General features: G+C 35.9%; 1 protein-coding gene across 5 annotated transcripts in view; it reads right to left on the bottom strand.

The window, feature by feature from the left end:
• Positions 1-275: 275 nt before the first annotated feature.
• Positions 276-21718, bottom strand: part of MRPS9 (mitochondrial ribosomal protein S9) — a 46227-nt gene continuing 24784 nt past the window's right edge. For all 5 annotated transcript variants that reach the window (XM_039327714.1, XM_039327711.1, XM_039327710.1 and 2 more), the window contains 9 exons: positions 20405-20467; positions 20277-20307; positions 19894-19973; positions 10361-10446; positions 5897-5972; positions 3864-4032; positions 2562-2670; positions 716-885; positions 276-431 (listed from right to left, as the gene is read on the bottom strand). In XM_039327714.1, coding sequence (XP_039183648.1) covers positions 340-431; positions 716-885; positions 2562-2670; positions 3864-4032; positions 5897-5972; positions 10361-10446; positions 19894-19973; positions 20277-20307; positions 20405-20467 — 876 coding nt within the window. In that variant the 3' untranslated portion in view covers positions 276-339. The remainder of the gene's footprint in view (positions 432-715; positions 886-2561; positions 2671-3863; positions 4033-5896; positions 5973-10360; positions 10447-19893; positions 19974-20276; positions 20308-20404; positions 20468-21718) is intronic.

The following is a 21718-nucleotide window of genomic DNA, read 5'->3' as shown; positions in this document are numbered from 1 at the left end:
GCTTTAGCAGCAGCATCTTTTTCTAGTTCTTGAACAGCAACACACAGTGCTTTTCATTTGCACTTTTGTATCTCTGGAGAGCCCACCTAAAAACAGCCTCATCCTTTGATTTCAAAATTTATGGTGTAAATTCTCATTGGGTGATTTGTTAAAATGGCAACTTGCTACTAAGATAGCCTAATGTTTCCAACTGATTAGTAGACATTTCTGATATCTACTGGATGCACATGTCAGGATTTAAGGCTTCGTATATAGTAAATAAGAAAAGACATGGATGGAAGGAAAGGTAAAATACAGTTTAATTACAAAGATTGATTCCTATAAAATACATTTTCAGTTTTAGCGCTTCTTCCATGTGAACTTTCTGCGGGCTCCCTCTTGGCCAGGCTTCTTCCGTTCTCTCACACGGGGATCAGAAGTGAGGAGACCAGCTGCAGGGAGATCAGGAAGAAATTGATACAATTTGGCACAGAGAAGGGTGGAGGGACTTAGTCATAAGAACTGAGGGAAGTCAAAGGGAGATGAGAATTTATCTAACATTCAAACCTAGGTTTATAATATTAGAAAGTCCCAGGCATTTGCCTCATTTTAAACAGTTCATTAGAATGCTAAATAGCAAAAACTACAGTTTTTAGAAATAAATAATCAGAACAAGATATTGAATTTTATTATTTAGGACAATTTGATACATTTTTCTCTATGCAATTCTTATTACCTTGCCTCATGAATTCTACTTCATCTTCAGTAATAAAACTACATAAAGCTCTTGCTATGGCTAAGCGAATTGCTCCTGCTTGTCCGCTTCTTCCTCCTCCAGATACAGAGCAGACCACGTCATACTTCTCTAAGTGATCAAGAAATTGGAATGGGAACATCAGCTGTTCTCTGAAAAGTATTATATATGAATAAAAATGTGAAACAATTAAAATCAGTTAAAAGTAATCTAGTAAACCATGATTTTTTTTCTTAGTGACCTCTCCATGGAAATACTTAATTAAGCTAAATCACATGCAGGTAGTCCTCGACTTACGACCACAATTGAATCCAAAATTTCGTATTTTAAGTGAATTTTGGCCCATTTTACAACTTTTCTTGCCAGAGTTGTTAAGTGAATCACTACAGTTGTGTGAATCACTAACAAGACTGTTAAGTGAATCTGGCTTCCCCATTGCTTTGCTTGTCAGAAGGTTGCAAAAGTTGACCTTGGGAAACAGCAATGGTCATAAGAACGAACCAGTTGCGAAGCATCTGAATTTTGATCACATGTTCATGGGACTGCTACAAAGCTTGTAAGTATGAAAAATGGTCATAAATCAGTTTTTTTAGTGCCGTTGTAACTTTGAACCGTCACTAAATGAACTGTTGTAAGTTGAGGACTACCTGTACTCAAGTGCTGCTCAAGAGTTGGTATGCATGTTTCAGAAATGCTCTGAATTTTGAGCGTGCAAAATTTCTAGAATGAACAAAACAGCCACTCTGAACAGAAATCAACTGTTTCAATTACAAGGATCTGAATTCAAAATGTCTCCCACAGTCCTATTTCTTATTTACTGCACAGCATATTTTCTTTATTTAAATATATCCACATCAAAAATGCCCACAACAGTGATAGTCAGTGCACTAGCAAGGGAGATTATATTGTTAATGTTTAAGGTCAAATAAAGCTTCTAAAATAATACTTAAGCAAACTCATTTGCAAGAGAAGCAATGAAAAATAAAGAAAAACACGACTAAAACATAGACAGACTCCCTAAGCCAGATGGGTATTCATTACACTTTTCCCAAGCCAAACAGACTTTACTAGTCTCAAATAATAGTTTACAAATATCCTTTTTCTCTTTGTTTACAATTTCATAGGCTACAATTATGGGCATTTAATAAGCTTCTAATGGCTGACTGTGGCTTAGAATGATACAATGTATCTACACCTGCAATGGAAAATGCACTTGTGCATAGAACTAAAGCATACAGTAAAACTCACCTTTTCAGAGTAATACGCAAATGGATATTGTTGGCTCAATTTGGTACATTTTTTTATGTGAACCTTCAAGAAATCTATTCTCACTATAAATCTATACTCAAGTTTAATTAAATTAGGATCTAATAGTTCATGGAATAATTCATATTCACAGAATTTTGAAGATAGTCAAGGGTGGCAAAATTTTGGGGCCAGATGTTTTATGCAAATTTTCAAGTTCATTCTTCTCCAACTGCCCCCAATAAAGTTCACAGTTCTAAGAATTTAATATTTTTAAGTAGGATTTTTCCAGATTTGCAGATTACAACTCTTGTGATCTTCAGATTGTACTAATATATTGACTGAAGACAATGGGAATTTCAGTCCAAGATATATTGAGATACCAATATTCAGAAGCATTTGAAATTGTTGTTTTACTAACATTTTCACCTGTATATTCAAATTTTCAAATATGAATGTACAGCAGGAAAATACGATACCTTGAAGATTTTTTTAAAACTTAAAAATACATGAAAACATTTTTTTAGAAAAACACCATTAAAAATTGTTTTAGCAAAAAAGTTTCTCTTTTTTTAACACTCACCTGTCCTGCAACACTGGGAAGTAAAGTAAATAATTATCTCCATTTATAGTGAATTTTCCACTTCCATTTGCATGAAGTGTAGCGGTTGCTATTGCTGACTTTCTTCTACCTTAAAAAGGGAAAAAAAAAAAAACACCTCTGTACATTTATTTCATGTTTAGCATTTCAAAATGTTTAGCATTTTTAGCACTAACACATATAGCATTCTAAAATGCTAAACAAAAAAGAAACTATCTTTTGAAAGGGAACATTTAGCAAAAGTGAAAAAATAAGCATTCTTTCAAAAGATTAATTACGAAGAAGTTGTGTGGCATCTTTCCTAACCAGATGCAATACAAGGAGAACTAAGCTTAAATGTCTGTTTTGGGGTGGAACAGTGGTCTAATATATCCAAAATTAATCTAGATTCTAAACTTATGAAGGGTTGGAGAACACTCCAGGGGTACTACCTGATAGCATACAGAAATATTAACGTATTTCCACAATTAAAGGTTTATGCATATCTCTGAAAGCAGTATTGGCAATATTCATTATCAAAAAGACCTCTGTAAAAAGAAGAGAGACTTATGTCACATTGTATACCATGAACGCAACGGACATAGTTTCACAAAACTGCCACTTTTAGATTTCCTTTCTTCTCCCAGCAGAGGGAGGCATACCCTGATAATTCAAAAGGGCAACCGGTATCTAAAAGATATAATTATTTTAATATATAGTTTCTGTTTGATTTAGAGTATACAGTATTTGAACAGAAATGCAAAGTAAATTATTTTTGATCTATGCTACAAATTAGGTGTGTGAGCCAACACACACACATAACAAAAAATACTTTCGAGTCAATTTTTGACTCTTCGCTACTCCTTGAACTAGTCACTGAAGGATTTTTTTCGGAAATGGTTTGCCACTGCCTGTTTCCTCCTAGGGCTGACATTGTAAAACCATACTGTTTGTCAAAAAAGTCTGAATAAAGTAAGCAAGTGAACTAATTTAAGTTGCCTGTTGCCAGACTGGAAAATCTGTATGAAAAGCAATTTATAATAGACAACCTCATGGTGTACGGTAGATGCAATATTATATACCATCTTAAATACATGTGTCAAATAAGTTGGAAACAGAGGATATATTTTTAACTAACTGTTTTTAATTTAATGAAACAAGTATGACCACATAGAACACAGTGCAATATCACTGGACATCTTGGACAGCATCAATTTTTTTTCTTTATACAATAGACATGTACCGGTAGCTAATGTTGAGAAATGTTGCCAAGGACTAAATTTTGATATTTAGGAAAAAGCATACCTTCTGCAGTGCTAAAGGCCACTCCTTGCTCATCGTTTTTCAGGGGTTCAAATGATTGTTTTTTGGATTGTATAGGCAATTGCTTGCGAAATTTAAGTAGATAATCTTCTTCTACATCACAGTATGATAGTGCTACTAATCTTTCCAGCAGCTTAATACACCTTAAATACTATAGACAATAAAAATTCATTAAGGGATGATGGTGTAAGTGTAATTGCATTTGTCAACAACTTCTATTTTTACCTGCTTGATCATTTTAGTTCTGTTCTTACTGATAACTTTTGACAGGATGACACTTCTGCATTTGCATGCTGCTTTCAAAACAACATGCAGATGTATCATTTCCTATGTGAATAAAGATACCTAATTTTTTCCCTGCCCCCAACAAATGAATCCACTGCTCCAAACTTTAAGCAAACTCTTTGTCAAACTAACTTCATCATCATTCATGATTTTCAAAAAAAGATTTAGTGAGCCTCAAAGGAGAACTTTTTGATAGAAAAGTGGTAACAGACAACAGTCCCAATTCATTTAAGGAAACTTGTTTTTTAAACTCTACTTCTTGGATTATTTTATTCAAGTTTATTACTGTAATAAAGATTTGATTTGAGATTATTTTATTTCCTAATGTGTACAGGAAATGTGCATTTTTGCCATTGGTCGTTCAAAAAGGATTTACCTTAGTCTTGATTTTAAAAACAAACAATCAAGGTTTTTAAAAATTCAAGAGATGCTTGACTCAAAGGGCAACCTCTTGAAATAATTATCCTTTGCTACTGTAAGTTTCATTGCTTTCATCTGAGCATGTGATTAAAGTGTCTCACTAGTAGTACAGCGCTTCCCGACCACAGGAAGCTAAGAAGCAGATTCAGGTTTAACACCATTTTATACAGCTTAGGCTAGGAAAAGGAAGGAAATAAAGGAACATTTCCTGAATGGCTCAAAAAGGATAACTTTCTGTATGCTTATTTTTTGCTTGCAGAGAAGCTAAGATAGAAGTTAAAAAAGAAAAGAAAGAAATCCTAAATAGATACAATAGAGATAAAATAATGAAATTACCTTTTCAGTACAAGTAACCCCAGTGGCAGAATCAAGATGTGTTCAATATGATCACTTCCCTTGAGTGAACTGATCATGTGACTAACCAAACCTGCTAGTTCTGATATCTCATTTCCCACCAGCTACTTTATATGGGGTAACATCCAACAACAGAAGTCTGCTGAACACGTGCGGACCTTCTTTACAATTTGACTAAGAACATGAGACAGTTTCCAAACGTGATTGTTCCTGGTCACAATAAAGGAATCAGAAGTATCCAAAGGGACATTAAGGTGATGGCCACAAAGTTAGTATCAAAAGGCCTCCCCCTTTTATGTGCATTGCATCACATAAAGAGGGCAGGGCTTTGATCACGCTACACTGGTCACCACTTTGACTTTCTAAGCCCCCATCAGACCCTGCTGAAAGGAAGGTTGAACAGAAGAGAACATAGTCCTCTTGCTGATGTAACTAGTTATTTAACTGATTGTACATGGGAGTGACAAATTATGTAATAATAATTACATGTTAAAATGGAGTGGCAAATTACATGTTTGAATGTTCTCCCTTGAGATAAATCCCTCACTGGACACTGCAAAGAGAAAGGTCAGAGACAAGGCTTTAGTTATCTTGTCCCCTAAGATACTGTGAGCATTTGAGAGTGGGATGTGGGTTGCTGTTGTATTTTTTGGTGTGTTTACATAGGCATGTTAATATCCATCCAAGTAGAACTACCATCCTGAACAATATGAAGTGGAACAATTCTGCTGAATATATAAGTTACCTCATTATTCGGGGAAACATTCCTGAAATAACATGCATAAAACTACTTTATCTCATAACTATTTAGGGATGTGATTGGTGTACTTATGTGATTTAAACTAAAAACATGAATAATTCCCATGTCCCAGGCAATTTTTCCCCAGAATCCTTACAACCACTAACTGTTCCATTAGGATACAGGGTTCATTAAATAAAAGAGATTAATTACTCACATCTTGATCTGACAGTTTTTCCACTAACATTTCTTCCAATTCCTCTTTAATCAGCCATCTGCTGCCAATCAGGTTCCTGTTTAAAATATCACATATATTCTCTTTTAACTAATCATGCAATTAAAGATAAGATCGCAGCTAGACTATACACTTAATTTGGAAATATACTTTCCTTATGCTTGAGGAAATGCAAGCTAGAGTTGCAAACTAAGCAAGCATATTAATTTGTTAAAAAGTTAATAATTAAAAATCTAGACATCATTTTCAGCAGGATTTTAATACATATATACATACATACTGTATTACGATTCCTACTCCCTAAGAAAGGATGTGAACATTTTTAAGAGGTTTCAATACCATTTCTAAATCTAATCTAGTCTGATGCAGACCAGCCTCTTAGTTCCTCAAATATAGAAAATAATATATATTGAGTACAGTGTAAGATGAGCCTTGACACATTTCTTTTATTTTTTTAAAAAAAGAATAAATATGAAGTTGCAATAGTACAAAGTTATAACAACCAACCTATAGATCCCCCAGGCATTTTTAGAAAATACAAATAGGGCAGTGCAAATCAGTATATAAGTGTTTTTATTTTCTTGAAAATATATCAATTTACTTATAAACACAAATATAGAAACTGAAAAAATTATAATTAGAAGCCAGGGAAAGAGAAGAGGAAAGAACAGGTAGGATGGACTATATCAGTTTGTCAGTAAATGACATTTTGTAGCAGAAAATATGCTCATTGTTACTTTCTGTTAGCACCAATTATATGCTTCCAAAAATACAACTATATCTTCATTCCCAGAATACTTATTTTACTATTATTCCTTTTTGTGTTTTCTTTTCCTCACTCGGTTTATCTCTATTTTGTCCAACTTACTTCAATGTTTTTCCTAACTTCCTAAAGATTCTTCCATCTTCAGAGTTAATAATTTCTTTCCCCTGGAATCACATATATTATTACGGATCTTTTTGAATTAATTATTCATATTATAATCTGGGCCTAACTATTGTCATAGAATTTTTAACTTGAATCACTTTGCTCATGATTGTATTTGGGCTCATTCGATTTCAATTTCTTTCTTCATTTGTAATCCATTATCAATTGTTCATCTGGCTTATCACTTAATAGTAACTTCCCTCCTCAACCAATACTACTTACATTTCTTTTTCAACAACAGGCACAATACTGAAGCCAGAGACTATTAATCCTTCTGAAAATGCCCAATTCTAATTCCATGTGCCAAGAATGTATTTGCCCTAAAACCCTTATATTTTCACAAATGCTGCAAACAAAGATGGTATCACAGCTATCCTTTGAGATAAACACTTTTGTTTAAATTAAGGCGCATGTGTGGGTAGCCCATGAAGACATAACTTTCATAAGTTATTTCTGTTATGAATACAGTATATACTGTGGCTCTTAGTATATTTAAAACTTGAAAAGAGGTTAAGCCAACTAAGTGCTTGATCCATTAGATCAGACATGTCAAACTCGCAACGTCACATGACATCACGCAACATATCGGGATGGTATTGCCATCTCCGGCAATGGGATGGGCGCAGCTTCTGGATGAAGTGTCCTACCCATGGGCCAGCAGTTTGACACCCCTGCATTAGATGATCTCCTTTCCAAGCAAGTATACTCTTTACTACTGAATCTATTACTCACTATCTTTGCTTTTACATTTGAATCTCTCCTAAAATTGTTTCTTCTTTCTTACATTACTTCTATAACTTTATGTAAGCTGTTCAATGGTCTTACAAATAGGGTGAGGTATAAATGTTAATAAATCAGTAAATTCGTAAAGATATGATGAAACATCATAGAAATGTAGGTGTATCAAAACTAATCTGATCTTCCTCAATTAAAGCTGTTAAAAGACATAACTAAAGTATTTATGTAATTTACTTAATTAATTAAATTTAGGCACCGCTCAGCTCTAAGATGTCTCTGAGTGGCTCATAACATCAAACAAATAACAAAACAGAAATAGCATCTGACCATTCAATATATAATATGTACAAAGATTCATCCAACAAAGGGGTCCAACAATCAACCTAGGCAGAAGCTATGAGAGACAGATAATCTCTCAAATAACTTGGTTCTATGGCATATAGAGTTTATAGGTGATAACCAGTACCTTGAACTGTATCCAGTCATATTGTGGCAACCAGTGCAGCTTGCAAAGCTGCAACATGTGGGCATACCAAGGAATGCCCATCGCTGCCTGTACCCTGCATTCTGTACAAACTAAAGACTCTGAGTGATCCTCAAGGGCTCTTAAAGAGCGTATTAACCATTTAGACCAGTGGTTCTTAACCTGGGCGATATTGCCCCCCAGGGGGCGATTTCATTTTTCAGGGGGGCGATGGAACGAAAAGGGGGGACACGGGAGCAAAGGAACGAAAAGGGAGCGATATGGGGGCGATGGATCGAGAAGTTTTGGGGACACTTTTGAGACTTTTTCGTACAGTGAATGGCTGTATATCTGTCATACAAAAACATCAGATCGCTCGCTATTAGTGGATTGAATTGTGTTTTCAAATGTTCCTCCAGCTAGCTTCAGTACAGAACGCTGTACATACAGTATGTGAATACGCATCTTCATGCACGTTGCACAGCAGCCTCTACCCATACAGTGGTGCGCTATTGGCCAGAATATGGGAGATATGGGGAAAAGACTGGAAATAAATTATTTGCATCGATATGCCCTGATGACAATTTTAAAGAAAACAACAAAAGTGTTTGCATAAATTGAAGAATTATTTCCTATGTTGTGATTGAGAGGTTACATTGGGGGAGGGGGCGATGATAACTTCCTCATTGGCTCAAGGGGGCGATTCGTTCAAAAAGGTTAAGAACCACTGATTTAGACCATACTGCAATAGTCAAGCCACAAGGTGACTAAGAAATGAGTGAGTGCCTGAAAGGTCTTTCAACTCAGGAAGGAGCAAAATTTGTGCAAAAGCTGAAGCTGTACAAATGTCTTCTTGGCCGCAGCTACCATGTTTTGTTTTGTTTTTTTATCAGGATCTAGGAGCCTAAGAAAATCATCAGATTGTGTATCACTCTTGAATAGGGAAGTGCAGCCCGGCTTAAAAGAAAAAGTAAAACATCTTCAGATATGAGCCCCTAATATCCACAACGACTCAGTCTTGCTAGGATAAGTCAAAATTGGTTTTTATACCTCCAGATTTGTATAGTCTTGAGATATTGGGACTGAATCCCAACATCATCACTTGTTGAAAGATATAATTGGATATTATCAGCATACTGTAACGTTAAACCTGAACTTTCAGAGGGCCTCATCCACCAGTTTCATATAGGTATTACATGAAAGGAAGGACTGAAGAGACATTTTTTTCCCCTGTCAACACTGACTGGAAGAAGGAAGGAAGGAAGATCACTTTAAAATTATGCTCCCAATATCCAACACCTAGAGCTCACCCCCCCCCCAGCATACCATGATTGATGGTATACAAAGCTGCTGTCAGATCAAAGAGCACAAGGACAGATGCATCACTTCCATTCACCACCCAAAAATCATCAACAAACACAACAATGGTATCTTTATACTAAATCCTTGCCTGAATCCTGACTAAAACAGATCCAGATAATCCACTTTCTTAGAACTCTGCTAATGCAACCTAACCACCTTCTCTGAAAAGGGAAGGTTGAAGACAGGAAAATTGTCCAGGATATAAGAATGACGCTTGAGGAGAAAATGCACTATTGTCTCCTCCAAGGTCAAAAGCACCATCCCCTTTGTAAAAGAAGCCAACACCATGACACAGACTCAATTGTTGAATCTAATTAAATTGTTGAATCTAATAGATAGTCAGACTGACTGCTTGGAGAATCTTTTCCACTTCCTTCAAGAACCCCAATTCACATTCAACCCAGATCATACTACAAGATGAAGCCTCAGGCATTTCAACATAATCTGCCTAGTCAGCTCCAAGCTGATCTGAGGGACTGCTTACCAAATAGTTAGGACACTATGTTTTTCACAGCAGCTCCACAGATGGTCCTGGGATCCATCCTTTTGAAGCAGAAACCAGGTCACTCTAAACAAGGCCAACTGATAATCATCAGTAGATGCAATAAGGATGAATAAATATTTTCATTTTGTCACCCTTATCACTAGAAGGTAACCTCAAATATGGGTTCCCACCCATAGTTAATCAGGCTCTCTCCAACACTTTCTCCAATGTTGTTCTAGGTCTCTTTTCTTAATTTCATTTCCCAAAGATCAAATATGTGAAAAGGGACACACCACACAAGGATGATATGATCCAAAATCTCAGCCAAACCACATATCAACTTTTGGATCCATCAGAAGGATAATCAAATATTATCATTACAGAATGATAGAAATTTTACATAGAAATTAATATATAGAAATGCATCTAGACCTATCTTCCATGTTCATTATAAACTCAGAGACAACTTACATAGATGCTTTATTCTCAGAAAGCAATTCTTGAGCATACAGTTGATCTTGGTAATTTTGAATGTGTAGTAACTTACTGTACATCTCCTAAAATACAGAAAATATATATAAATGAGTTCAAGTTGAAAAATTTCCACAGAAAGATTAATTTGGTAAGATATAAGATGAAAGCTAAACTTCAAGAAAATATAATATTTTTCCCACTTGCAGACATATCAGGCAATGACTTTTCTATATTTCCATACAGTGTAAGTGTATTAATCAGGTTTCCATAAATATTAACTAATGAAAAACACAAATAGATGAGTATTACTGCACTCAAGACCCAATAGTGAATTTAAATGGTTGAGGAATTTGCAAACAGAATGCTGAAGTAGTTTTGTTCTAATCCAGAATATTTCTTATTTAAAGCAAACTCTTATTTTTATAAGTTCTAAATATAGTTTGGTATCCTTGCTAAATTGTCTCTTAATTTTCATATTTATTTACTGCATTCATATCCAATCTTTTCACCAAAAACTCTGGATAATATACAGGCTAGGTAACATCTTCAGTGGAGTTTAGGGAATGTCAGTGTCAGTGTTCTTTTGTTTATAAAGGCTTCAGGTGAGGGTCTTGTGATGGGTCAGGTGTGAGTGATCAGTGAGAGGCTTGTGATGGGAAGGTTACATCAGATCAGGGTCATTGGGAGGTGAACTTCTGGTGAGGGGGCTTGCATGGGTTGGTTGAGGGTCGGTGATGCCTCTGGTTGGCTGTGTGGTTGATTTGGATTCTGAGGGGTTCGTAGGCTGGTTGTAGATCAATATGTCTGTTGATGGAATTGTGGAGCGCCAGGCATCGATGAACTCACAAGTGTGGCGGGAAGTAGCGTGGCTGATTTTTTTGTTGCTCCAATTGAACTGGTACTATTTGGAGTCGGTATGTAGAGATTAAAGATTTGGGATCATGGCATTTGACTGCAAGCCGGCATTCATGGATCCTGGTTTTTAATTGACATGATGTTTGTCCCACATAGAATTTGTTGCAATAGTTAGTTGATTTTGTAGATTACATTGTTTCTTTCATCCTTTTATATCTTGTCTTTGGTTCTGGATAATTCCTGGTGGAGTGTGGTTGGGGGTTTGTGGGCTATTGCTATTTCTAAGGGTTGGAGAATTCCGGTTGTCATTTCCAACACCCCCTTTTTTGAGGATTAGTTTTTGCGTGGTGGTTGGCTGTATGATATGTTACAGTTTGGGTGGTGTGTGTTGGAATACAAAATTTTTTGGATAGCTGTTTCGGAGAAAGACATCAAGCAGCCGTTTCTCTTCTGCTTTTCTTATTGTTGTGGTGCTGCAGCGTGTCCTGTCCTTTCTGAAGAGGGTCTAGACACAACTTATTTTGTGTGTGGTGGAGTAGTTTCTTGTGAAACTGAGGATCTGTTCTGTGTGGGGGGGTTTGTGGTAGATGCGGGTTTCCAATTCTCCATTGCCTAGTTTCCTTATGTCGATGTCAAGGAATTGGAATCTGTTGTCTGTTTCCTCTTCGCATGTGAATTTGACCTCTGGTAATATGTTATTAGGTATGTGTTGAGGCATAGATCCAGAGGTTTCATGATGGTTTCTATCGACATGGAGTGTTCTGTAGTGGCATCCTACACCCTCATCCTACACATGAGCTACAGATATTTGCCACTATTGCAAACTTACATGGGCATGCAATGCTTAAACTTGCCTGCTACTGGGTGACTTTTGCTGTAAGACAATCATCAACCTGCAAACAGCTACATTTCCTCCATGAATGCCTCCACAAATAAACAACCCCCAAAAGGTTGGGGTAACATACTCTGCCAACCACTGATTAAACCCTGCAAGCATGGAAACTGGCCTTCCAAAATGGGCACAAAATGCTTCGATTTATGATCACTGATACCCACAACTACCTGGAAAAATACCAACACATCATTAACAAACAAAAAACCAAATGCCTCAACTCCATCATGACAGACACTTTAGAATGCACAAAATACTAACCCAAAAACACAAGTCACTACAAGAGAAACTCAATACCATCATCCCAAAATTACAAGATGAGGGGCGTTGTCTTACCTGAACGCCTTTTCTCAGCATGGTTGGATGGAGAATCCACTAGTGGGTTATCTTAATCTTCCTGCTCCAATAAGACTAAGTCTGGAAAGTTGCCACGCTTCTGCTGTGCCAGAGCATCCCAGTTTATCACTTAGTCTCTTGCTCAGCAATGCATGAATTGTGCTCCTTTCCAGGATTAACAGCAGGTTGTATCATCCCTAGTGGATTTTCCTTTCTTTAGACCTTCCACAATGCTAGCTTTGAATCAGGACTCTTCTCAAAGTTCTTAAAATTGGATAGTTCGAATTTAGCCACTTACAGGAGGCTGCATAACTTGGGGCTGAGGGTGGTTCCCTCCCCAGTTTCAAAGATCTCTGTAGGCTCAGCCTGCCAACGATCAGGGACTATGGATCAGAAATCTAACCAGTAAACCTCTCTCTGACAACACACGGCCTCAATTTCAACCACAAAGACACTGAGCCCATTGAATTCCTTGCCAATCTCAAATTCATTCTAAAAATGTACCAACTGGACCAAGAAACATAAGAAGACATCAGACAAAGAATCATCCCCATTGTGTAACGTAACAAACAAAATGAAACACTTAGTCAAAAGGAGAAGAGAGCATTAAAGACATTGAAACAAGACAAAAAAGCATTGTTATTCTACCGGCAGACAAAGGCAGACTGACGGTAGTAATGGACAAAACTTACTACATCAGCAAAGCCAAAAACCTCAATGACATCAATACCTACCAAATAATCCACAATGATCTAAAAAAACAGCTAACACCACTAGAGAGAAAGCACATGCAACCAGAAGACCCCTCCACACCCAGTTTCTACAGACTCCTCAAAATATACAAGAATGGGATCCTCTTATGCCCAATTGTGTCTCTACCTGGAACACCAATGTACAAAGTAGCAAAAACCCTGTAGAGGAAACTGTACACTTGATCCACTCAATATACCACCCAGAACATTTTCTCCAATGTATCAAACACACCAGGATCAACAAGGAAGAAATTATGGTCTCCTTCAACGTCACCACTCTCTTCACCTCGATTGACATCAACCTGGCTAAACACCTACACACTAAACACCATACCCACAAAAATGATGCCACTACAGAACACTCCATGTCCACAAAAACTATCATAAAACTCCTGGATCTATGCTTCAACACATACTTCAAGTTCAATAGGAAAATCTACAAGCAAGTGCAAGGTACCCCGATGGGATCACCTATATCAGGTCTAACAGCAGAAGTAGTCATGCAACAACTTGAATCCATAGCATTACCCACCATCCAACTAAATTTCTGAACACACTACGTCAATGACACCTTTGTCATCATCAAACATTCCCAAATTGAAGAAACACACATAAACCTAAACTACAGATATTCGCCACTATTGCAAATAAAATGTTTTATTGTTTAAAACTGCTGTAAACATCTTGAAAAACAATAAATAAACCAAGCTACTCAACATGTATTTCCGAACATCCATGGTAATGAATTCCCCAGGCTGTATTATACTATTATGTGCATTTGGCTATGAAATAAAGGTATTCAAACTGTAGGTTAAAAACAGTCCTTGGCATCTAGGAGAGAGTTCATAGTATCACTTTCATGATGTACAGTACCTTATTGTTAAATAAACAATGAACAAAAATTACAGATAAAGATTTTTTTATATCTTAAGAAAGTACATTTGAATACAGAAAATGTTACTTGTGTTGTAATTTTATATCTGATTTCCAAGTTTTCTAAAAAAAGAATTGTTCCTAATATATTAATAAGCATCACTGTAAAAAAGGCAAGTTAATATCATTCACAAGCAAATAGAACAGGCAACATAATGATACATGTTATCTGAAAAAGTTTAACAAAATATACAAATCTGAGAAAAATTAACATGTGGGAAACATTCACATCTGAAACAGATGAAGAATGTATCTTAACTTCTTCAAAATGGATATGCAAAGATTTTACTAACAGATATTCCTATCTCTTTAAAAATATGTTGTAAACTAGCACTTGGTAAGTAGTATGAGGGCCTTGGAAAATATATTCAAATGCAATATTTCTATATCCACAAAGATGAGAATTGTGCAAGCCATGCTGTTTCTTCTGACACTTTATGGAAACTAAAGCTGGACTTTGAAGAAGCAGGAGATGAAGAGTATTGACAGTTTTGACCTTAGGCGTTGGAGAAGACGCCTGAGAATACAGAGGACTGTCAAAAAACAAACAAATGGATCATCAAGCAAATCAACCTGTAGTTCTCACTAGAGGCACAAATGGATAGACTCAAATAACCTATTTTCCACACATTATGCAAAGACCTAACTCACTGGAAAAGGATCTAATACTGGAAAAGGTGAAAAGAGAAGACGACAACCAGCAGCAAGGTGAATGGATTCAGTTAAAGCAGTGATGAGTGCACCCCTGGAATACCTGAAAGACTAGCCTATCATGGAGAATATCTATGTGGTGACCAGGAGTCAAAAATGACTTGATGGTACACAATCAACCAATCAGTCAATGCCTCTATGACATACACAACAAACATTTTGTAATATATTTTATGAAAGATTTATGTGCCATATATGTATCTTTTCATGACACAGGAGAATAGCATTTCTAAGCTTGTTACTTAATAAAATGGGTAGTATAAACAATGTTGTATTTTTGAAAAATAAACATAATATGATAGTTGAGGTAAGTGTTTATTCCATCTAATGATCCACCAATCCATTTTCTTCCTGGAGGGAGGGAAGGGAGTAGGACTTTAGATATCCCACTCTTTCCCAAAGAAGACATCAAGAACATATTCTTTACTTCAGATGACAAGAGTTGCAATATCATGAGATGGAAATGAGGACAGAAGAAATTGGGATATAGTTTAATGGATTATAGTTGATGTAAAAAAACCAAAACCTTCCACTGCTTGTAATAGACACTACTTGATTACAATTCAGGGAACAAAGGAACAGCAACTGCTTTTTCTTAACCAGATTAAAAGGTTCCAAATTCTTCAATGCTACAAGTCTACTTCACTGAAATAATTGTTCTGTATAGAAAGTTAGAAAAAAGATCTGTTAACTTCATACATAGCAGATATTGCATTATGTCTGGATTAGTATTTAAGTAAAACATGACTGTACAGTATTTGAAAGTTAATATGAGTCTTTTAAATTTTTGGTATATGCAAAATGATTAAAGAATTTCTATATAACTGAATCATATAAAAAGTGTTCTGTATAAGTAAACAAGTATTTGTGGCCTGCTGTAACCAGTGTTCAACAAGCAGAAGCTTGTTGAAAGTATGCAGACGTTATGAGCTCAAACATATAAGTTACATAAGAGATAGAACAAAGATGGTGGATGGTGTAGGCCAACTTCTTCCACCTAATGCATCCTAGACCTACACAGACTATACGCCAAATGTTGGGTCAAAGTTCTCCAGATTGTATTTCATAACAATTTAAATGAGGACTAAGTTGATAAAGGTTAATACTGATTTTCCCAAAAAAGTCTAGTATTATTATCTTACAAATTTTTCTGCATAAATACCTAAAACATTCATTTGGAGGTATTATTATGCTCATATGCTATATTTAGGAAAATTACCATATGTCAGAAATTATAATCAATATGTTATACATGATAAAAGATTGTCTAAACAACACACAGCAAATTAAAAATTATCTTTTATTTTAAAGTGAAAGTTTTGAACTTAAATATGCTTCTGGTATCTCTTAGCTTAAGATTGATATGTACTTCATACTTTGTGTAAGGATGCATGACAAATCATGCTTAATAAAAGTATGGATCCTTTTCTTACAGGAAATATTTCTAAACGCACTGATACTATTTAAGCAACTACATAAATATCCTACCATAATTACACTTTGTTTGTTGAAAGAATTTCAAATGAAGAAACATTTAATCAAATGGGGAGCCTGGCCACTTGAAAAGACTGTGCATCTGGAAAATCACCAACACTATTTTTTCAAAGGCAAGAGCTACGAATGTTAAGAAGTTGTACTCCCTGTAATTTTTCTATAATTTCTTCATTATGATGGAATGCAACAAAACATCTTGCCCTTGGCTTGCTCTGTTTCAGCCAAAACAAATGCAAATGGCCTGTCAGATGACAGCTGCTTGATAAGGCCCTTCTACAAGACCTGCATGCTTTACTTTTTTCCGTGAAACTTGGGATGAAAGGCAGAAGGCAGGAAGAGAATTAATGTAGCATACAGTCTAAAGGCAATGCTACAACCGTGATTAAGTAGAAAAGCTAAAAGGCACAGATTTTCCACAGCCTCTCTGCGTGCAACCCATCCGTGTAACAAGTTGACAGGCATAGTGCGTCAGCTCCATCATCCTCTCCGACAGCTAAAACGCAGCGCTGCATCCCTTTTCAGAGAAAATTTGCGTCTGCACCATGAAGCGTTGTACATTATTTCTTAGCACTGCAGGGGGGCTCAAGTCCATATGGAACCTTCACAAATATTACCACAGATCAAACCAGCAGCGTTTCAAGGCAGATTTGACATACCTATTTAAATGAACAGTAGGGGTCCTCAGGCTGCCTCAGGCTGTGCAGGAGAAAACTCTCTGGAAAGCCTAGGCTGCAGCTCCATTACTCAGCAAAGACACCCTCTACATTTATCATTCATTTCATTTCCGCCAGGGCAAGAAGCTCATTTGCCCAAGGTCAACCAAAAGAAAAAATAATTCCTCTCTTCTCTTTCTAAAGAAATAAATGTACCTGACAAGTGGGGATTTTGTCCTTTGGGTGCAAAGAGTACAAACGAAGATAATTCTAAAAAACACAGGAAAACAATCCTCTTCATAGAGAAAGTCCTCTAAATGCTATTGCACCTTTAGTGTTACCGTACTCAATAACAAGAGAAACAGACTTTGACAGCAGCACTGTGCTGAAAAGTATTACTTTATTTTTCAGAAAAATGGGCATTTCATTTTCTGTAACTATCAATACTGATTCAGTTTTCCCAAAGTCAACGGAGTAAGGTTTACAAATGATGCATATATTGTGCAGTTGCAATAAATACTGTACCTTGAGATAAGTAAGTTCAGGAAGCACACTGGAAATCCAGCTAGTAATTGTTCAGTAGTGAGAACAGTGGGGGAAGAGACAGTATAATCCTGAACGTTTTAGATTTAAAAGGAAATTACAACTGAATACAATCAAATGAAATATCGGACTTAAAAAATCAGATTTTAATAAAGTGAGAGCAATGTTAAAAGATTCAAAGGGAAGAAGATGATAGTGGGAACAGAAACCCTGGATGGATGCCACGTATTTTTTTAAGGATATAATAAAAGCAGAACCCTAAGTAATGTCAATGAAGACTTAACAGAAAACAGCAGAAGGAGCTTGTCTTTCTCTATTCTTCGATACTTCTATTAATTAACTGGATCAAGTAATGGAAGGAATGTTCATCACATTTCCAAAGAACAGTTGCAGTAACTGGGCTTGTTTAGCCTTTAGGAAAGATGACTGTGTAGAATAGCATTCTCTAAGAATCTGAAAAGATGTCTCTCTCTCTCTCTTTCTCTCTCTCTCTCTCTCTCTCTCTCACACACACACACACACAAAAACTGGTTCTCTCTCATTCCAAGGCTAAAGACACAGAATTAATTTAATTTACAGGAAAGCAAATTCTAATTGAATGTTTGCTTGTTTCTTTAAAAAGAGGCAATTCTTTCATTTGTTTCCTTATCTTACAGATGAGAAATTTTTGGGAAAAGCTGCAGAAATAATTCTGGTTCTCTCCATACTGAAGGAGCATATCCAGATTTTTTTTTTAATAATTTTCCAAGCCAATAAAAAAAAAATCTCAAATGGAAAATAAAGCCATATGCTAGCTAATAACCTATTAAATGAAAACATATAAAGGAAACAACTGAAATGCAAAATAGAATAAATAGGGATTAATGACCAATCATTGGATTAGAAGATTTCTATCAGTATTTTTGATGGCAGAGCCAGTAGTATATTATCTCTTCAACCAAACAGCCGTAAAGACAGTGCCAGAATGGCGAACTGAAAGGGTGGCATCTGCAAGGTTTTAAAGATAATTCCCCTGCAATTGAAATTTGGGGTGGAATTTTTTTTATCTATTTGCAAGTGCTATATAGTAAGCTTTTAAAGCAACTCCTGGCCATTAGGACTTTGTTTCAGAAGGCTCTAAGAAAAGTAAAGAGCACCATATTGCATGTTCTTCGTTTTCTAAGAGCTCCCTGTCATGTAAGAATGTCTACAGGTAGTCCTCAACTTACAGTGGCAAAATTTCCATTGTTATCCAATGCAGTTGTAAAGCATTGTACCCACTTAAAGCATGATTACTTTAGTAATGGCAAACTCTGCACTCCCATTAGCAATGGTTAACTGAATCCCAGGGTTAGGGTTAGGGTAAGGGTGAAGCATGAGAGATGCTGTGTGGGTTGAGAAGGCTGCAAGGGGGTGCAAGAAGGCATCACACAGATCAGGGAGGATGCACAATGGCTGACATGGTGCAAGCGTAGAGTGGCTGGGGAAGATACACAGGTGTGGGAAACCTACCTGGGAACTTGGGATTTTCTCTGCTAGCCTCTCAATTGACTTTCTGGGAAAGTCAACAGGAAATGTTGCAAATGGAAATCATCTGATTGCAGGGTGCTTAGTAATTGGCCATAAATGAGAATAGGTTGCAGCGCATACAGATTGTGATCATGTGATAGGTGGGATGGCCTGAACTAAAAGATTGATTGTAACCACCATTTTATTCAGCACTGTTGTAACTTACAACAATCACTAACTAAAAGGTTGTAGATTGAGAACAATGAGTAGCACTTTTGCTGTCTTACTTCTTGTTTCCTGATAACTCCTTCAACTTTCTTTCAACCCACTTCTCATATTTTTAGTTTTCACCATGTCATTCTTTGCTAGACATCTTACTTTAAACAGAGCAATCTCAACTATGGTGGAGTCCATACCACTTTTTCTTTATATAGCAGACTGACTGCAAGCCACTACAGAAGTAATAAGCAGATCTGCTGTGTGCCTAAATATCAAGCTGGTACACTAGTATCTGAATTTATGTTTAAATATTCAGTCATTAAAAGAATTTCATAAATATATTTTTATAATGCTTTTAGTTGAAAAATATTATGTATTTTAAATAGAATTATAACCACTGAAGGCTGGCCTATGGCTGGAAATGTATGGCATATTGATGAACAAAGTAAATAAATTATAAAAGGTATAGTTTCATTTATCATATCCTTATATTTTTTTCAATAGCAAGATCTATTTAATACGGATGGAACCAAACCAAAGCTTAACTGAAGGATAAGCTATTAACTCCTTATTTGGTAATTAATTTCTCAAAAGAATATTGCAATTTAAATGTGTACATTATATATATTCAGGAAGGAAAATTAAACCACTTACATGCATTAAAGAATAGTATGACTGCTTGCCAGTATAAAAAAGAAAATTAAATGGACGACCATCTTCATCCCATTGAATAACTGAAGAAATATAAACATAAACAGTAGTAACTATACAACTCTAATAAATATTCCATCCCCCACCCCAAAGAGAATTACACGTAAAACAGAACACTGTTTAGTGTCCTTTGTATCTGAAAAGATTGTTTTCCTTATACAGTACTCTTATCTCAAATAAAACATAACTAGAGACTTTCCAAAGCATCTGATTATGTACTTTGTCAACAGAACAAGAAAAACCAAGAATTTAAGTTGACAGACCAGATATATATTAGTGCTTGGGAACCCACCTTATATACAAAGCACGTGCAAATCTCCACTTACCACTTGTCTTTGGAAACACTTCCTCAGGGTGCTGTTTAAAGCAGAGAAAAAAATAGTTAATTAATATATTTATTACTATACTGAAATAATTCTGTTCTGATTCTGGTAGCACTGAATAATGTTCTTACCTTCATGAAAGGCCTGGCTCTTTTTTCAAATAGACCGGAAGGAAATAAATAGGCAATTGCTTTCTGTAAACAAAGTGAAGTCACACTTTTTAAAGACATGATAATCCTAAATTTCTATTAGAATATTAGCTTTGAATATCATATAATTATTTTTTCAATTAGTAGATAATGGGAATGAAATCCTCCAAGTGATGGTAGATGCAAAAAAAGAAAAAAGGGGTTTGGGATACTGATGCAACTTCAAAATGAAGGATTGAGACCTTTAAAGCAGATATTCTAATGCATATTCACTTCATTCACATTCCAAAATCAAAAGCTAATTTAAGAGTGTTGAAAGAAAAATCATCAGGTCCAGTTCCAAACAGGGAGTAAACAAAATACAGTAGAGGCTAAGATGCTGGAAATAAAATGGAGGCTGCTTGGGAAAAAAGGTTCTTGTTTATTTGATTGCCAGCATGTTTCTGGGCTGGCTGACAAAATGGAATTGGAAGTAGGTGGGTTTTTATACATTCTCGGGCTTTGTATTTGAGGTTGTTCCTATGCAATGTATTTTGACCTGAGCTTGAGTGTGCCCTTTGGGTATTCTAATGTTGGTGGGTTACTCCTATTATGTCCTAAAGGTTATGTTCCTGTCCTTGGAGTCTTTGGTTTTCTAATTTCATCAGCTATGGAGACTGAAGGTGTTTTGCCTAAGAATAGTGTGACCCAAATCTACATTTCTAAAAGCTGGCCTGCTCAGTTTCTGCCTGGGGAAACTTGGGTTGGTTTCTGCCTCCCCTAAGATTTTTTTCTCCATTCTTCCTTCGGGGAAATATAATATTCTGTCTTTTTAATATTCCCCAAAATATTTCCTTGTCTAGGAGGGTGGGTCCTGACTTCCAACAAGTGGAAAAATCGTCGTTCAAGATTAAGAAATCTAACCAATCTAGCATTAACTGCACAATTATCTATCATTGGATGAAATCCAGAATTCTATTTTCAAGTTCTTACATAATTTGCTTGTTAGTTCTAGCTGGTAATACTAAATATCAGACTTAAATCATGTACTGTCCTTCTAATAAAAGAACATATATAATTGAGTCTCCCAGGATGTTCTGGAATGAAGAGAAGCAAATAAACACCCATTTGAAAACCCAGAGGAAATTTGCAGGCTAGCTTATTTTGTTTTGATTGTGCTTTCAGGGAAAATAAACATAGTCATTACCACTGTTAAAGATTTCTGTGAAGTTTCAGGAGTTTCATACAATTTCCATACAACTAAATATATGTAAACTATTCTGATTTTTGCAATCATTCTCTAGATAAGCATACATT

This window comes from Crotalus tigris, unplaced genomic scaffold, assembly GCF_016545835.1.
Source record: "Crotalus tigris isolate CLP2741 ecotype Arizona unplaced genomic scaffold, ASM1654583v1 scf7180000024366.1712601, whole genome shotgun sequence".
Taxonomy (NCBI): domain Eukaryota; kingdom Metazoa; phylum Chordata; class Lepidosauria; order Squamata; family Viperidae; genus Crotalus; species Crotalus tigris.
Note: the sequence above shows the minus strand (reverse complement) of the source record. Positions and strands in the feature narration are given on the sequence as shown.